The sequence below is a fragment of the Mandrillus leucophaeus genome, unplaced genomic scaffold (genome assembly GCF_000951045.1).
Source record: "Mandrillus leucophaeus isolate KB7577 unplaced genomic scaffold, Mleu.le_1.0 Scaffold599, whole genome shotgun sequence".
Taxonomy (NCBI): domain Eukaryota; kingdom Metazoa; phylum Chordata; class Mammalia; order Primates; family Cercopithecidae; genus Mandrillus; species Mandrillus leucophaeus.
Genome location: NW_012106463.1, coordinates 2,008,973 through 2,028,390, shown reverse-complemented (window position 1 = coordinate 2,028,390; position 19,418 = coordinate 2,008,973). Strand labels below are relative to the sequence as shown.

Genomic DNA, 19,418 nt, shown 5'->3' with positions numbered 1-19,418 from the left:
TCCTGACCTCAAGTGATCCACCCACCTCAGCCTCCCAAAGTGCTGGGATTACAGGCATGAGCCACCACGCCCAGCCCACAATTTGTTGCTAAAATGCCAACCAGAGTGACTGTTTTAAAACCTAAACCAAATCATGGTATTCCTCTGCTCAAACTCTTAATAGCCCACTCAGAGTAAAATGCAGAGTACCCACAATGCCTTATGGGACCTCCATTACCTCTCTGATTTCTTTCCTTTTCCTCCTGATGATTGACCCCAACACTACTGGCCTCCTTGCCTTGAATACTAGGGCCTTTGCATTTGTATTTCCTAGAATAATTTTGCTCTAGACATCTGCATAGCTCACACTCACTTACCTCCTTTATATCTTTTCCTCAAATTTCATTTTCTTGGTGAAAATATCCTTGACCACCTGCCTACATCCAATTAAGTCATTCTTTCTCCTTTTACCCTTTTTTATTTTTTACATAGCATTTATCTTCTTCTAATATACTATATAATGTACTTATGTGTATACTATCTTTCCCTACTAGGATGTATGTTCCATGAAGGAAAAGGTATTTGTTGTGTTTACTATATTTTGAATGCCTAGAAAGTGCCTGCACATGGTAGGTGCTCAATATATATATATTTTTGTTAACTAAATAATACCAAGATAGGCCAATCTGCTGAAAATAATGAAGGACATTTTGCATGAGATTTACTGGTTTTACTGCTTTGTACCAAAAAGAAATGCTTAAAAAATAAAATTGGATTACTTAGCAAATAGCTTAAAGGGAAAGAATCTGCAAGACAATCATATCCCAAATTAAAGAATATTGTATATATACTCCATTACATTTATGCAATAAAGGTTTAAACTGTAACATTAATATCTACAATTGGAAAAGACAATACTTACCTTTGTAGTTAGGTCCTGTTCTGCAGGAAGTGTCTCTCTTAAGGCACGCAGACCATGTTTAACTAGTTCATTTAAATTGCCTATATGTAATAAATCAACAATTATTTCTTAATTTCATTGTTAGGCTTCTGTTATTTATCAAATCTACAGTCTGAAATTGTGGTTTTTAGTTACACACTAAATTTATCACAGTAAAAACAGCCAAGTTTAATGCTAGTCATACAATCTTTTAATAGGATTCTATGACATTGCTGATCATTATTTAATGAGAAGACTCATTATTTCTGTTACAATTTTGATCTTCTCTTTTGCTAGGTCAAATCAAAATCCCGACAACAAATTATACAACTCCAAGTTTTGTAGAATGTGTTCTGTAGAATCCTAGTCCCTATATTTACTCATTGTAAAAAGGAATCTCCAACTTATTCTATGTGGCCAGTATTACTGATACCAAGAATAAAGACATCACAAGAAAAGAAAACTACAGACCCAATATAGATGCAAAAAATAGTAACAATAATAAAAAAATAAAACCCTCAACAAAAACTACAAATGGAACCTGGCAACATATTAAAAAATTATATACCATAGACAAGCGAGATTTATCCCAAGAATGGTAAGTTAGTTTAACAACTGAAAGTCAGTGTAACACACGTTAACAGAAGGAAGGGGGAAACCTGCATAATCACCTCAAGAGATGCATAAAAAGCATGTGATAAAACCTAAAATCCTTGCATAATAAAAACACAAAACTAGTAATTGAAAGCAACCTCTTATAGAGGGCATCTACAAAAAGCTGACAGGTAACATCATTTTTTTTTTTTTGAGACGTAGTCTCTCGCTCTGTCGCCCAGGCTGGAGTGCAGTGGGGCAGTCTCGGCTCACTGCAAGCTCTGCCTCCTGGGTTCATGCCATTCTCCTGCCTCAGCCTCCCGAGTAGCTGGGACTACAGGTGCCCACCACCACGCCCGGCTAATTTTTTGTATTTTTAGTGGAGACGGGGTTTCGCCGTGTTAGCCAGGATGGTCTCGATCTCCTGATCTCGTGATCCACCTGCCTTGGCCTCCCAAAGTGCTGGGATTACAGGCGTGAGGCACCGCACCCGGCCAGGTAACATCATTCTTAATAGTGAATGACTAAAAGCTTTTCCCTTAAGTTAAGGAACAAAGAAAAGAATGTTTGTTCATGCAACTTCTATTCATCATTGTACCAGAGGTTCCAGCCAGGGCAATTAGAAAGAAGAAAGTAAAACTATCTCTATTCTCAGATGACACGATCTTAGGAATCTATAAAAAAATGACTAGAACTAATAAACGAGTTCAGCAAGATTGCAGGATATAAGATTGATATACAAAAATCAATTGTATTTCTATGTAGTTGCAATGAATAATATGCAATGAAATTAAGAACACAATTCTGTTCACAACAGCACCAAAAATAATAAAATACTTATAAGACAAATATGATTTGTACATGGAAAACTACAAAACATCAGTGACAGAATTAAATACCTGGCCGGGTGCAGTGGCTCATGCCTGTAATCCCAGCACTTAGGGAGGCCGAGGCAGGTGGATCACCTGAGGTTGGGAGTTTGAGACCAGCCTGACCAACAACATGGAGAAACTCTGTCTCTACTAAAAATACGAAATTAGCCGGGTGTGGTGGCGAGTCTGTAATCCCAGCTACTCAGGAGGCTGAGGCAAGAGAATTGCTTGAACCCGGGAGGCAGAGGTTACAATGAGCCAAGATTGTGCCATTGCACTCCAGCCTGGGCAACAAGAGCGAAACCCCGTCTCAAGAAAAAAAAGAAAAAAAGAATTAAATACCTAAATAAATGAAGATATTCCATGTTCATGGATCAGATGCCTTGTATCATTTAAGTAGCAGTACTCCCCAAAATTATCTATGGATTTATTGCAATCTTTAGGAATTTCCTATCAGGTTGAAATGTGCTAGGCAGAGGGTGCCGATATGAGCAGTTCTGAATCAAACTGTGGACACTGAGTTTCCAATGAGCTTCCCTGGGCAGAAACATCACATACATATTGCTGCAAGTGTACTCTGTGACTCCTTCTGGGAAGGAAAGAGCATAAGAAAGCCTGCACATAGATTCCTCTGGACTGTATTTTTCCTTAATGATCCACCTATGTATTGTTATTTTATTGTTATAAGTCTTACCTGGGAGTACAAGTATATGCTGAGTGCTTTAAGTCCTAGCAAATCTCCCAATTTAGGGGTAACCTTGGGGACCCCAATCCATTTACCATAATTTAAAATGTTAAACTTTAAGCAAGCATTTACCAAGCTTATTTGTCCAAGGAATCCTCTTTTCCCAAAGTTAAACCTATTGTCATCCTACAACAGTTTGCTTTGAGTAATGTCAATTAAACTATTTTTCTCTGCATTCACTAAACCCCAAATATTTCCTCCAAAGAATGCTATGTCACCAGAAAACAGATAAGATGACAAAGAGAAATGTAAAACCCAATACCCTCCTTCCAATGCAAAGCAAAGCAAAGCAAAGCACTTGAAAACCTGCCCTGTCATAACATCTTACCTCTTTTACCTTCTTTTCCCTCAACTACACTGCCTTTTTATTTCTTGTTTATGGACTACTAATGCAGAAATGTCTGTGTGGCTTAAAATAAGACTCACAGAAAACTAAAAGTGAACAGAGCTTACAACTGGCAGGTAGTATAGTGGTTCTCCACTCTCCACTCCACAGGGCACACTTCTGACCAACTGAATCAAGAATTTTCAAGGTTGGGAACACATTTATATTTTGAAAAAGTTCTAGTCGTGATTGAAACTACGGTATCAATTTTAACTTCTGGCGGTAACCAGAAGTTGAAGTTAGTATATGTGACAGAAACAAACTCTTCCTGGGCTTAATTAAAAAAAAAATTCTTTCTGTAAGACTGATAGTTTTATGTAGTTAGGATACTATATTTATTTACTATATAGACTGGAAGAGGCCAAAAAAAAAAAAGCAAGGCTATCACTTACACTCCATAAATTCAGACATATGTCTCTCCAAGTAAGTACGAGCTGACTGGGATCGGGCTCCAATGGACATGGCTCTGCAGTCAAAATAATTAGCAGATGGACAGGTTTGGAAAATGTGAGGGCCCATATCCTACAAATAGAAATAAATACACCACATAATTATTTACGTTGGTTGAACTAAAAATTATAAAAATTTCTAGTTAATAAAAAAAATCATTAACATATAACAATATTCAATGAACTTACATCATAACCGGCAATAAGCAGCCCAACACCATATGGTCTCCGGCCATATCGTTGTGTTGGTATCTGGGTCTCTTAGACTGGTTAAAGAGCTTCTTTTAACAAGGAATGAAGTACTGTCTTTATTTTCTTTTTTTTTTTTTTTTTTTCGCTCTGTAGCCCAGGCTGGAGTGCAGTGGCCGGATCTCAGCTCACTGCAAGCTCCGCCTCCCGGGTTCCCGCCATTCTCCTGCCTCAGCCTCCCGAGTAGCTGGGACTACAGGCGCCCGCCACCTCGCCCGGCTAGTTTTATATATATATTTTTTAGTAGAGACGGGGTTTCACCGTGTTAGCCAGGATGTTCTCGATCTCCTGATCTTGTGATCCGCCCGTCTCGGCCTCCCAAAGTGCTGGGATTACAGGCTTGAGCCACCGCGCCCGGCCTTTATTTTCAAATTATACATTATTAACAAAGGTATCTGGCTTATTCCTTAATTGTTACATAATCCACCAGAGAAATAACGCAAAAGGACACTATTTCTTTGGCCTAATATAAAATGTTTGACTTTCTACCAAATCTAAGAAAGAGTGCCAACAAAATGATTTCTTCCCATGTAAAACCTGATTTGTTTTGGATACAAGGGGTCTAGGATTTCTTGGGACATCTAGAACCATTAAGAAACTTTAAATCCCCTCTAAAAAGATGCTTAATTTTCCTGAAGTTGGGCTTATCTATGTCTAGCAAATATCAATTGCTTATAAAGGCTAATGAAAGAGCAACCCAATTTGTTGTTTTAAAGTTTTCACAATCTTACCTATGTCATGTTATTATCATATTCCTAATAATTAACAGAAGTATCAAAACCCTTCAAAGTTCATATCCATAAATGCTAACATAAAAAGGATACTGCTTCCAATTAGAGATACAAGACGAGACACAGGCAGTGGTCTATCAAATACAAATCTGGAATCCAAACACTCCTGACGCATAAAATTACTAAAAAAGAAACAAAGTTTAGTAATTGCAAATTATAGACAACTATTCCAATCTAAATTGTTTGATTTCACTTCGCATTATTCCAAGTGTTTACATGGATCACATCCATATAAGAAAGACAGAAGGTAAGAAAGACATGCCTGCAAGGGTGCGTTTTTGTGCCAAACTCTGGAGCCACATAAGGTTTTTAAAAAATACTGAAATATTTTTTAGCTCTAGAGAATCTTTGTCTCACAGCACTTATAGAACAGAGAAGGCTGAACAAGAGAAAAAGAGCAATCTCTCTTCTCTTATCCTTCCCACTGTCAGCAATCTTAATTCTAGATCTTGAACCAGCAAAAAGATTATCTACTCTGTCCTTTTTTCTTGAAAGCAGACTAACATTTCCCCGAAAGAGCAACTATAAGAAATGGAAACCACAGCAGAGGGCATCTTTACGTGTTCCTGCCACTGTTACTTCTATTCATAAGAAGCACTCTAGAGGAGATAGTGGACACTAGCCGCTGAGTCTCACTGTTAAATCTGATGAAATTCAAGCAAGGTTAACACTGGGGAGAAGAGAATTCATGCCTATAAATAAGATCAACAAGAAATGGATATGCTCCTTTCTTTCAATGTTGCTTTGTCCAGTATATGTGTATGTCACATCTGATCATCACATGGTTGGCTACAGGAACCAAGCTATTTGTTCAGTACTTATATGCAAGTCCATTTCCCAATGCTGTCTAAAAGTAAACTGCCCAATATCGCATACGATAATCACATGTGGCTATGGAGCCCTTGAAAAGTAGCTAGACTGAATTCAGAAGTACAAAATAACATACCAAATTTCAAAGACTTAGTAACTAAAAACGTGCAATAACTCATTAATAAAGTTTTTATATTGATTATGTGTTGGCATGGCAGTATTTTATAGATTGAGTTAAATAAAATGTTTGATAATATAATACATTTTCCATTTTGAAGAGTAGGTGGAAACCCTTAAGGCTGTCATTATATTGCTGACTTAGAGTAAGGGACTGGCTGAATAACTTGAAATTCTTTCCTTCTTTTTTTTTTTTTAATACTGAGTTTCACTCTTGTTGCCCAGGCTGGAGTACAATGGCATGATCTCAGTTCAATGCAACCTCTGCCTCCTGGGTTCAAGCGATTCTCCTGCCTCAGCCTCCCGAGTAGCTGGAATTACAGGCACCTGCCACCATGCTCAGCTAATTTTTTTTATTTTTAGTAGAGACAGGGTTTCATGATGTTGGCCAGGCTGGTCTCAAACTCCGGACCTCAGGTGATCCACCTGCTTCAGCCTCCCAGAGTGCTGGGATTACAGGCATGAGACACCATGCTCAGCCTGAAATTCTTAAACAATAGCACTACTATTTACACTGCTTTTGCTGCTACTGTTGTTTTAAGAATAGGGTCTCACTTGGCCTGGTGCTGTGGCTCACACCTGTAATCCCAGCACTTTGGGAGGACGAGGCAGGCGGATCACAAGGTCAGGAGTTCTAGACCAGCCTGGCCAATATGGCAAAACCCCATCTCTACTAAAAATGCAAAAATTAGCCGGGTGTGGTGGCACATGCCTGTAGTCCCAGCTACTTGGGAGGCTGAGGCAGAAGAATTGCTTGAACTCTGGAGGCGGAGCCAAGATCATACCACTGCACTCTAGCCTGGGTGACAGCATGAGACTCTGTTTCAAAAAAAAAAAAAATAGAATCTCACTCTGTCACCTAGGCTAGAGTACAGTAGCACTATCAGAGCTCACTGCAACCCTGAAATCCTGGACTCAAGCAATCCTCCCACCTCAGCCTTTTGAGTAGCTAGGACAACAGGTGTGTGCCACCACACCCCAGCTAAGTTTTAAAATTTTTTGTAGAGATGGGGATTCACTATGTTGCCCTGGTCTCAAATTCTTGGCCTTAAGCTTCTCAAAGAGCTGGGATTATAGGTAGGAGCCACTGTGCCAGGCCCACCTTTATAATTTATATTCTTTCTTTCCTAATCAAATCACAAATTTAAGAGATTAGTTTTAGCTAACTGCCTGCCTTCCACAACACACATACTCACATAATACCTGAAAGGCTCTGTGTTAGTGCTTTACGGTAGGCAATTTAAAATATTTAAAAATAGGCTGGGCATGGTGGCTCACACCTATAATCCCAGCACTTTGGGAGGCTAAGGTGGGTGGATCACCTGAGGTCAGGAGTTCAAGACTAGCCTGGCCAACATGGCGAAACCCCGTCTCTACTGAAAATACAAAAATTAGCCAGGCGTGGTGGCGGGTGCCTGTAATCCCAGCTACTCGGGAGGCTGAGGCAGGAGAATTGCTTGAACCTGGGAGGTGGAAGTTGCAGGGAGCTGAGATCGTGCCAGTGCACTCCAGCCTGGGTGGGAGTGAGACTCCATCTCAAAAAAAAAAAAAAAAAAAAAATATTTAAAAGTAGCCTTGATAAAGAAAACACTGGAAAAAATGCAGTGTTTAGGTATTTAGCCCAATCTCAGATACTAAGTGGTGAAGGTGAGAACTCAATCTGTGCAATTTCAAAGCCCTATCTCTTCATTTACATATTGCCTTTCAACCATTAATAATCTGTCTCTTTTAGACTCACAGAAATTTTTCTGTTATATTATAGATAAACTAGATTTGAGTTTATAGATAAACTTGCCTTCAAGTTCCTTTAAGACAAGATCCATGTCTGAGTCACTTATGTATACCCTGCAGTATCCAGTATTGAGCATTGCAAAAAAAAAGGTCTAATAAATACTGATGTATTGAAGAAAACAAGCACAAAGAAAACAAGTATGGTTCAGCTTCTCCTTAGAAACCAGACAAAAGTATCAAGCTCTTCTTAGACATAACAGGGTCTCAAACAATATACATTGTATTAACAAATATCACATTACTCAGGGACTTCTAAAAAGTGCTAATGTTTAATTTTATGAGTTATTCCTACGGGGATCAAAAAATGGAAAATTTAACAACAAACTCAAACCCACCAAGGTATTCATAATCTTAATTTACAAGCATTCTGGCAGACAACTTCCTAAAATATCTTATCTGGATCTTTTTGAGAAAACTAATCAATTATGAATCAAAAAGGATGTTTATTTTTCGTGATTATACTTACCATAACAGTCTAGCATCAGCAGTAAGCCCCGCAATTGAGATACCAATATGGTTGTCAACATGGAGAATTTTTTTCTGATGAGCTGCAAGCTCTGATTGCGCCCTCTAAATGGAGACATTATAAGATGTTAAAAAAAAAATGTAAAAATAAGTTTACAACCTTACTGTCTATGGTGAAATTTACATTAATAGTTTTCTACAGAGGAAGACATATTTATTACTTTACTTACTTTCAATGCAACCAACACTGCATGAGTTTTTGATTTCAGACCAACTGTGGCTGAACCTTGTTTAACAGCTTCCATTGCATATTCAATTTGATGAATCCTGCCCTAAAGAAAAAAAAAACAAAACCACATCTTAGAAGGCCTTTTATAACTTAAAAATTAGAGTTTTCAAATGTCAGGTGGGCATAGTTAAATCTCAACTGATTTTTTTTTAAATCAAGAAACTTTTTTTTTGAGACAGGTTCTCACTCTGTCACCCAGGCTGGAGTGCAGTGGCACAATCTTCAGCTCAGTACAACCTCTGCCTCCTGGGCTCAGGCAATCCTCTCAAATCACCGTCCCCAGTAGCTGGGACTATAGGCAGGCACCACCACGCCCAGCTTATTTTTGTATTTCTTGTAGAGACCAGGTTTCATGTTGTTCAGGGTGGTCTTGAACTCCAAGACTCAAGCAATCTACCTTCCTCGGCCTCCCAAAGTGCTGGGATTACAGGCATAAGCCACTGCGTCTAGCCAAAAGCTTCTTTTAAAATAAATTTTGTTGTATATACTTAAGGTATGCAACATGATGTTGTAAGATACACATATATAGTAGGGTCACTATCGCAGAATGAACACATCCATTGTCTCACATACTTACCCATTTTCCTCTGCTGTGGCAAGAGCTATCAACTACTCACTTAGCAAAAATCCTGAATACAAAACACTACCTGCATTATTAGCTGTAGTCTTCATGTTGTACGTTAGATCCTTCCACTTGCTCAACCTACATATTTGATACTTTGTATCTCCTCTTTTTTCCTCCCCACTGCTATTCCCTACCCTGGTAACCACTGTTTTATTCCCTCTCTATATATATTTGCTCTTTTAAACAAAATATTCCACATATAAGTGAGAGCATGAAATATTTTTCTTTCTGTTTCTGGCTTATTTCACTTAACATAATGTCCTCTAGGTCCATCAGGAGACCTATTTTAATTATAAAAGCAACTTCCAAGAACGACTAAAATATTATATTCCATTTTCCCCAAGCCTATGCTCTCACAAGCTTCTAAATATATTGCAGCCACAAAAAGCCATTTCACAGAAATAGTTTAAAAAACATTATTTTACCTGCGGGCTCCAAACAGTGACATCATTGTCGTACTGATTTCGAAACTAAAAGTAAAAGAAAAAAAGAACTGTTAATAGAAGAACATTTCAAATCCCAACTCTAATTATGCTTGTGTTTCCATTCAATGTTAAGGCACTCTGTTCATGCAATCTTACTGGAAGATTACTACTGTACTCAGACGTAAGCCAATTCTACATTTACCATAAACTGGTGGGAGAGGGAGAAGCAGATCTAAATGGGTCCTATTTTTCCAACCTCTTATTCTAATACCCTCCATAGCAATCCCTTTAGGCTCAATTACTAAAGTTCACAATCAACTTTCTTGCCTATTTTTGCTTATGCTGCTGCCTTTTATTGGGACCTAATAAATGGTTAAAAGCCTTTCTTTTCCTTAAGTTAGCTTAAATGTCGATTTCTGGAAGTCTTCTCCTTTTCTTCCCAAATCCCCCTAACACATACTCCCACAGTTCTTTATCTAAACGTCCCTTTCTGCCTTTATGATTAGGGACATGTATGACTTTTGAACGTTCACTGTAGTTATGCTTGTACAAATGCTCTGTCTGTATATTCATATTGAATGAACAAAAATGTCCTCAGAAAGTTAGAGGTGGACACAAACAGCTGCAGCGATAGAACCATTACGGCTATTATGACTATTATAACAAGTCTAGCAGTGCTGGGGAGACTAATCACGGGAGTGAGATTGAGTGCGAGCACAGCACTGGAAACCCAGAACCCTATGTTGTAACCCAGATTCCATCACTTCCCCTCTCAGCCTCGGCTTACTCATCTGTAAATAGGTGACTGGACAAAATTATTGAAAAGGGCCTCTTCTAACCGAAGTCTAGGGGAGAGATAAATCAGACGGACCCACCAGGAAAACGGACGCGGTCCAGGAACACAAACCTGGGGGTCAAGTCCGCACTGGTGGTACAGGTAGGCCTCCAAGTCAAGTCTCTGTCTTCTCCTCTCCCATACACAGCACTAGGGGCTATTCTGGACCGCTCAGAATCTACTCCACTGAAGGAACCTGAGGGGCGAACTCATCTAGCTGACAGAGGAGGAAGTGTCGGAGGCTCCCCGGGAAGCGAAAGCGGTGGAAAGGCCGCACTGGCTACCGACAGCCCCTAGCCCGGCCAGGCCGGAGATGCTGAATCACTGCCGGAGCCCGGCCGTCTGCCGAGGCTCCCATACCTCGTGGCCCCGGGCGGCGCTAAGGATGACAGGAGAGGTGGCTCGTCATCCCCCAGTCACCGGAGCTCTGCCCTAAACCTTCCAGAGGTCGGGATTCAACGTACCATGTTGGCGGCGCGGGCCTGGTTGCGGCCTCCAGCAAAACTGAGAATCAAGGAGGTGCTGCCGAAAGTATCGCTCAGCGATCTACAGAGAAGTCTGCGGGAGTCTGATGGCGGCGGCGCAGGGTAGCGCAGTCTATTCCAGAGATATCGATAGGCTTGCAACACTTCCCCTTCCTTAAACTCTCCGACCGCTCGGCGGCGGGCGGAGCCTGGGAAGATCTAGGAACTGAGATTGGCGGGAAACCCAGGGCTGGGAGTGCCGGCGGCTGAGAGCTGCGGGGCACCCCCTGTCACGTAGCCCTTCTTGGTTCCTGTGTATTGCGGATTCCCTCCAGTTTCTCCCGGTGGCGGGCTGCATCTAAAGTCTTACGAGGCAACAGCCGTGACTCCGGGTGATACTAGCTCTCATTCACCGTCCACAGATTCTGGGGTGTTATGTGACTGAAAGAAACGAGGCTGCAGGAAAGCCCCAAGATAACGATCCGTTTCTGTGTGTCAGCCGTATTCTTCCTCGAGTATCTTGTTTGTGTACATGCTTTTATTTGTATTAAGGTTGGTGCAAAAGTAACCGCGGTTTTTGCCATTTGGCAAAATACCTTGGAATGCTCTTCCTTATTCCCTGGAGATGTTATCTTTCAAGGCTCTGTTGTCGTTAACCCCTCATTATTATTATGATTGGTTTCCTCCACCAGACTTTGAACTCCATGAGGGCGCTGTCTTTCTGTGTCCTCAAAACCAAGATGATACCTGATTAGGTCACTGAGAAAAAATGGACACTTTCTTTCGATTTACCTATTTTGTCTTTTGAGAGCATCTTTCCGTAATGAAATAGTCTGACATCTTTGCAAACAGCTGCCAATCTAACCTCCACCGGCTATTTACATTCTTTGTAAAAAAAGAGACTGGGTGCGGTAGCCTGTAATCCCAGCACTATCGGAGGCCGAGGGCGGAGGATCACTTGAGCCCAGGAGTTCGAGATCACTATATTATTTTAATATAGTGGGACCTCGTCGCTACAATAATAATAATAATACTAAAATAAAAAAGGCTGGGCATGTTGGCATGCATTCCCAGTTACTCGGGAAGCTGAAGTGGGAGGATCTCCTAAGCCCAGGAGATCGAGGTTGTAGTGAGCCGTGGTCGCGCCATTGCACTCCAGCCTGCCTGGGCGACAGAGATTCTGTTTAAAAAAAAAAAAAAAAAAAAAAAGCCGGGCGCAGTGGCTCACGCCTGTAATCCCAACACTTTGGAGGGCAGAGGCGGGTGGATCATGAGGTCAGGAGATCGGACCATCCTGGCCAACATGGTTAAACCCCATCTCTACCAAAAATACAAAAATTAGCCGGGCGTGGTGGCGTGCGCCTGTAGTCCCAGCTACTCAGGAGGCTGAGGCAGGAGAATCGCTTGAATCGGGGAGACGGAGGTTGTGGTGAGCCGAGATCGTGCCACTGCACTCCAGCCTGGGCAACAGAGTGAGACTCCGTCTCAAGAAAAAAAAAAGTACTAAATTGTTCTCCAGAAATGTTTTACCAACATATACTCTCAACAGTAGTATATGAGGTTGCCTCCTCTAATTCATCAACACTGGTTATTGCCATATTTCTAAAAAACACTGTTGATTTGGTGGACTAAATTAACAGATTAAATTAATAGATTGTTCTCTTTCGTTTCTCCAGAACCCAGCACAATGCGTAGCACATATTGTTTATAAATAGTGCTAAATGATTAAATAAATGCTCATTTATAAATTGTCATATACTACGTAAACATTTTGACAGTTCTTTCCATATATAGCTCTCTAGCCACATGCCTCACACAGATGTGTAATAAATATACAATTTAAAAAAATAAGATGATACTGAACTGTTTTTATTAATACACTTAAAAAGTTATAGCTATCATATGTCCATAAGTAATCGTCTATATTATTTTCAATAGTTGCATAGTATTTTATTTTATGGAAATACAATAATTTGCCTAACTATTGGTGTGCAATTAGATTGTTTCCAAGTTATTGGTGTCATAAAAATACTATAATGAATATTCTTGTACATACACACCTATTGTGTGCATAATTACCTTCCCTCATGAAGAATTCATATAATTGTGGGGTCAAAGGGAATTTACATTTACAGTTATGATAAATATGGCTGAGTTGCAAAAAAAGTTGTATCCATTTAATATTCTACGCTGCCTGAGAGTCAATTTTCTCTATATTCTCACCAACACTGGATATTATAAGTGCTTTTTACTTTTATCAAGTTGATAGGCCAAAAAAGAAAATGTGTTTCTTTTTAAATTTTATTTATAATTTTTTATTATTAGTAAAAAAAAACTTTTGTTGTATTTATTGGCTGTTTATATTACCTTAGTGGATTGCCACTTCATTCCTTTCCTCATATTATTGTGTTAATCATTTTCTTACTGACTTGTAGGAGCTTCCTGCAATTAGGGATGGTAACCTCTTATTACTGTGTCACTTTTATAGAAAGCGCCTTTTGGATACAAATAAAAGAAACCCACTGAATCTAGTTTAAATAAAAGTTGAAGCACACATTGTAAGTATGCAACAGGGAATCACATAAATATCCAAACTTTTTTTTACTTTTTTAAAACATTTAAAAAATTTACTGAGATATTCCTAGTACCTGAAACAAAGCCTGGCATATAGTAGGCACTCACTAAACATTTGTTGAATGAATGAGTGATAGATCACTCCAAAACCTGTCCTTCTGATTATTATTTCCTAAGCAAATATCTGGGGCTTTGTGATACATCCTTTATTCACAGCAATTGTCTGGACTCTTCAGAATGGCTGTTATCAAAGCTCTACTTATAGACCAAAAGAAGGGGCGTTTGGTTGACCTTTTTGTTAAAACTGAAAGTCCCAAGGGCTTATTAAAGGTTTATATGACTTTCAGCTCCTCTTTGTGTGTTTTGGGGATTTGACTCAAGATACATCTTTAAAAACAACAACAACAACAACAACTTTTTTTTTAAGAGACAGAATCTAGCTGTGTAGCCCAGGCTAGAGTATAGTGGCATGATCACAGCTCACTGTAACCTTGAACTCCTGGGCTCAAGCCATCCTATTGCCTCAGCCTCCCAAGTAGCTAGGGCTACAGGTGCACACCACCATACCTGGCTAATTTTAAAATTTTTTGTAGAGACACGGTCCTACTATGTTGCCCAGGCCAGTCATGAATGCCTGACCTTAAAGTGATCCTCCCTCCTTGGCCTCCCAAAGTGCTGAAATTACAGGAGTGAACCACCATACTCAGTTCCTCAGCTCTCAAGATATATATATACACATATATACACACACACACACACACACATATATATATTTTTAGACAGGGTCTTTCTCTGTTGCCCAGGCTAGAATGCAGTGGCACAATCACTTTAGCCTTGACCTCCTGGGCCCAAGTAATCCTCCCACCTCAGCCTCCCAAGTAGCTGGGACTAAAGGCAAGTACCCCCATGCCCAGATAATTTTGTTTATTTTTTTTGTAGAGACAAGGTCTTACTTTGTTGCCCAGGTTGGTCTTGAACTCCTGGACTCAAGTTATCCTCCTGCCTTGGTCTCCCAAAATGCTGGGATTACAGGCAAGAGCCACCATGCCCAGCCTCAAGATACATCTTGAGCATTAATCAGAAGCTGAAAAACTGATCAATAAAGATATGTTGTAGTAAGACTAGGTCAGCGAACATAGCACTACTTCTTTAAAGGTCATTGGAAGCCAGGCAAAGTGGCTCACACCTGTAATTCTGACACTTTTTTTTTTCTCCTGCTAATGCAGGAGAATTGCTTAGGGTCAGGAGTTACCAGCTTGAGCAACATCGCAAGACCCTGTCTCAAAAAAAAAAAAAAAAAAAAAGGAAGAAGAAGAAGGAAGGAAGGGAGGAAGGGAAGGAGGGAGGGAGGGAGGAACGAAGGAAGGAAGGAAGGAAGATTAGCCAGGTGTAGTTGTATGCACCTGTAGTTCCAGCTACCTGAGAGGCTGAGGTGACAGGATCACATGAGCCCAGGAGTTCAAGTTTGCAATGAATTATGATCAGCCTGGGTGACAGACTAAGACCCTGTCTCTAAATAAATAAATAAATAATCACATGAGCCCAGGAGTTCAAGTTTGCAATGAATTATGATCAGCCTGGGTGACAGACTAAGACCCTGTCTCTAAATAAATAAATAAATAAATAAATAAATAAAGGTAATTGGTAAGTTATGTTAGGCTTTTAAAAGAATCAAATAAAAGTAAATTCTAAATAAAAGCCAAGTTGAACATTTTTTTCATGGATGTGTAAATCTTATCATGTTATTATGTTTAACACCTGTAACTGGTAAACTGAACAAATAGATGTATAGTGTGCAATTTGTAAGCAACTTATTTTCACTCCACATGTTAAAACACACCTGGTGGAATTAATCCTTCCATGCTCATTGAATAAAATAAGATACACATCTCATGACTTTTCTGGTTGTTCAAGTAAAAAATGTTTGACTTCCCTTTTATTTCTCTGTCTAAAATTTCTCTCCTAATCCCCACCACACCCACCCCCACCCGAACTCCCATCATCACCACCAACTCCAGGTTTCCTTTCTTCTTTCAAGTTCAAACAGAGAAAGAGGCAAGAAAGTTCTTAACTTCGCTACTACAGTTCTGTGATTAAGGGTTGCTACTCTTTGAGTTGGCAGATGTTTACAGTTGACACTTGTTACTTAATGAGTTCTTTGGTAACACCTTAATTCTCACCTTAGCTCAATGAGAAAATACTGGTAATCTTGTGCTTACCAAGTAAATATATTTCATCTGGCTGTCAGCTCAATGTTAATTGCTAGCATGTATAGCTATACCCCCAGCTTTTTTCTGTGGAAATCTTATCCTTCTTTGTGACTGTTTCTAGTAGCCCTGGTCTAATCCAAATACCTACAGAGTGGCTTTGCCTCTGAGAGTGCAGACTTTGACCATATCCCAAACTAATTTTTGCAATTAGCCAAAATTTTTTGCTCTCATCCACTAGAATGTTAGCTCCATGAAGTGGGGAATTTTTATCTATTTTGCTCACCACTGAATTTGCCTGTACCTAGAAAAGGCAAATACAGTGCCTTTACTTATTAAGTGCTACATTAAGTATTGAATGAATGAATTCCTCAGATATGAGTCAGACGCTAGTCCACTGTGACCTCAACCCCTACCCTACCCCCCTGCCAGGTGTAGGGATCATACATCAAAGTTTCATTAAAGCCTCTTTCCCTAGGTGTGAGGTGAGGAAAAAGCAATGTCCACTCACAGCACACCAAAAACTCTCTCAAAATCTTCTAAACTCCAATCTCTGAATTAGAAGTAGGTGGACAGCTAAGAGTTGCAAAAACAGTTCCCTTTCCACTCCCCTCACCCTTTTTTGGGCAATTTCTACTTTTTGTGGTTTTCCACTTTATTATAAAATATGAGAATAGTTGGCATTTTACTTTCTTGGAGCCTCAGCCAAACTGAGACAGAAAGAGTCCCATTTTAAATTGCAACTACACATACAAAGCTTAATTGCACTTATTTGTTCACATGTTGTCCTCACACTAAATCAGGAGCTGCTGGAGGATAGAGAATGTTTCATATTTATCTTCGTACATATGTTTAATGTGTCACACTAACTAGATGCTCAATAAAGTTTAGTTAAAAGAGTGGGCTGGGTGCGGTGGCTCATGCCTATAATTCCAGCACTTTGGGAGGCCAAGATGGGCAGATCACGAGGTTAGGAGATCGAGACCAGCCTGACCAACATGGTGAAACCCTGTCTCTACTAAAAATACAAAAATTAGCCAGGTGCGGTGACCCACACCTGTAATCCTAGCTACTTAGGAGGCTGAGGCAGGAGAATCGCTTGAACCTGGGAGGTGGAGGTTGCAGTGAGCCGAGATCACTCCACTGCACTCCAGCCTGGGTGACAGAGCAAGACTCTGTCTCAAAAAAAAAAAAAAAAAAAAAAAAAAAATTAGTGGATGAAAAAAAGTTCTCTAGTAGTAGTAGTAATAATTTCAAATACTTTACATAGTACCAAAGGTTGAAGTCTAAAACTCTATGTTTCTCGTACTCTTCTAGTAGTTTTATTTGGAAATATTTATAGAAAAATTGTGGAATTGCTTATACTTTAATGTCATTGTGCTAGATATTCTCTGATGACCCTATAGATATACTTCACCCCCTTTTTTTTCCTTTTTTCAACTTTTATTTTAGATTCAGAGGGTACATGTGCATGTTTATTACATGGGTAGGTTGCATGTTGCTGAGCTTTGGTGTATAAATGATTTCATCATGCACATAGTGAACATTGTACCCAAAAGGCCCTTCTTCCACTCCTCCACTCAAGTCAGCCCCAGGATCTATTGTTCCCATCTTTGTGTCCAGATGTACTCAATGTTTAGCTTGCATTTATAAGTGAGAACACGTGGTATTTGGTTTTCTGTTCCTGTGTTTGTTCCCTTAGGATAATGGCCTCCAGCTCCACCTATGTTACTGCAAAGGACATGATTTTGTGTTTTTGTGTTTTGTTTTTAGAGATAGGGTCTCATTCTGTCTCACAGGCTAGAGTGCAATGGCGCAACCTTGGCTCACTGTAGCCTTGACTTCCTGGGTTCAAGTGATCCCTCTACCACAGCCTGAGTAGCTGGGACCACAGTCCCATGCCACCACACCCACCTAATTTTTGTATTTTTTGTAGAGATGGGGTTTTGCCATGTTGCCCAAGCTGGTCTTGAACTCCTGAGCTCAAGTGATCCACCTGCCTTGGCCTCCCAAAGTGCTAGGATTACAGGAATGAGCCACCATGCCCAGCCTCCTGTATTTTTTATGGCTGTATAATATTCCATGGTACTTTAATCTTTTATAGATTGCATCAGTAAGATCCCTTCCTCTCTAGCTCCTGGTTGGGCTCAGCTAATGAAAGACACTAGTAGATCAGAAAGCAATAGGAAAGAGATATCAGATTATTTATTACCTTCCCCCACTCCATGCTGGCCACAGGTTGGCAGTGGTGCTGCATTATCACTTGCTGTTCCCCTGCCCACATGCTGATTATACTCTCTTCAGTTACTCCTTTGGAGAGTGCATCTGTTTCTTGCTGAGACCCTGACTAATATAATACCATTTTATTTTTTTCAGGATACAGGAGATAAACAATACTTTTTTCTGTGAAAAAAAATCCTCATCTTTTTTTGAGGTTAAGTTTATATTATACTTCTAGGAATGTTAATATCAGTAGGTCTAAAACAGCTGGAAAATAGAACCTAAGTTTATTATCTATGCCCTTCCCTATTTTCGACCTGTTCAAATATATAGGAAAAACAGCTTACAGCTGGTTTTATAATATATGTTTTTTTCTAATTAAAAAAGGGAGGCCAGGTGCGGTGGCTCACGCCTGTAATCCCAGCACCTTGGGAGGCCGAGGCAGGCAGATCTCCTAAGATCAGGAGTTTGAGACCAGCCTGGCCAATATGGTGAAACCCCATCTCTACTGAAAATACAAAACTTAGCTGGGTGTGGTGGTGCATGCCTGTAGTCCCAGCTACTCAGGAGGCTGAGGCAGAAGAATCGCTTGAACCTGCGAGGCAGAGGTTGCAGTGAGCCGAGATTGTGCCATTGCACTCCAGCCTGGGCGACAGAGTGAGACTCCGTCTCAAAAAAAAAAAACAAAAAGAAACGGGATATACATTTAAGATTTATTTTCCAATAAAGATAATATGATTGGCCAGGCGAGGTGGCTCATGCCTGTAATCCCAGCACTCTGGGAGGCCAAGGCGGGCAGACCACTTGAGGTCAGGAGTTGGAGACCACCTTGGCCTATATGGTGAAACCCCAGCTTCTTGGGAGGCTGAGGCATGAGAATTGCTTGAACCAAGGAGGTGGAGGTTGCAGGTGAGCTGACATCTGCCACCGTACTCCAGCCTGGGTGACAGAGCAAGACTCTGTCTCAAAAAAAAAAAAAAAAAAGTAAAAAAAATCTAAAAATAGCTACTAAAAAAGGACACTATGATAAATTATTATATTGTACTAAGTAGTGAGACTTACTGTGTTTTTTTCCCTTCAATACTATCCATCTAGAGAAGGGAGACTATTCTGAGAATATATTTTCCAATATGTGTAACATGTATATACATTGTGTGTACATATGCATATTGTGTATATGATTCTTATTTCATAGAAATAAATACTGCATATCTTTAGGTCCACTGGAATCTAAGCCTGAGCTCCCATCCTGCCATGCTGGTGAGAAAATCTATCTTAGTTATCATTGAGCATTTCCTCTCCATCCAGGGTTGTACAAAGTTTCTAGGACTTGAATTATTATAGAAGTACCTGGAATTATCTCAAATTATTTGGTCATCCACATTGATTTGCTGCTGGGATTCTCTTTTGTGCCATCTTCACTTCAGATCTGGTGACTCTCACATTTCCTTCCCTCCCTTCCCTCCTTCCTTCCCTTTCTTCCTTCCTTCCCTTCCTTCCTTTCTTCCTTCCTTCCTCCCTCCCTCCCTCCT

General features: G+C 40.1%; 1 protein-coding gene across 4 annotated transcripts in view; it reads right to left on the bottom strand.

The window, feature by feature from the left end:
* Positions 1–19,418, bottom strand: part of PSMA1 (proteasome (prosome, macropain) subunit, alpha type, 1) — a 95,257-nt gene that overhangs the window by 4,629 nt on the left and 71,210 nt on the right. For 2 of the 4 annotated variants that reach the window (XM_011999569.1, XM_011999571.1), the window contains exons 1-8: positions 10,886–11,285; positions 9,587–9,631; positions 8,478–8,579; positions 8,249–8,352; positions 5,038–5,126; positions 4,154–4,224; positions 3,908–4,037; positions 902–981 (exon numbers count right to left, since the gene is read on the bottom strand). In XM_011999569.1, the coding sequence (XP_011854959.1) occupies positions 902–981; positions 3,908–4,037; positions 4,154–4,224; positions 5,038–5,126; positions 8,249–8,352; positions 8,478–8,579; positions 9,587–9,631; positions 10,886–10,888 (624 nt within the window). In that variant the 5' untranslated portion in view covers positions 10,889–11,285. Of the gene's footprint in view, positions 1–901; positions 982–3,907; positions 4,038–4,153; positions 4,225–5,037; positions 5,127–8,248; positions 8,353–8,477; positions 8,580–9,586; positions 9,632–10,781; positions 11,286–19,418 lie in introns of those variants that run through there. The other 2 variants (XM_011999570.1, XM_011999568.1) reach the window with 2 other exon arrangements.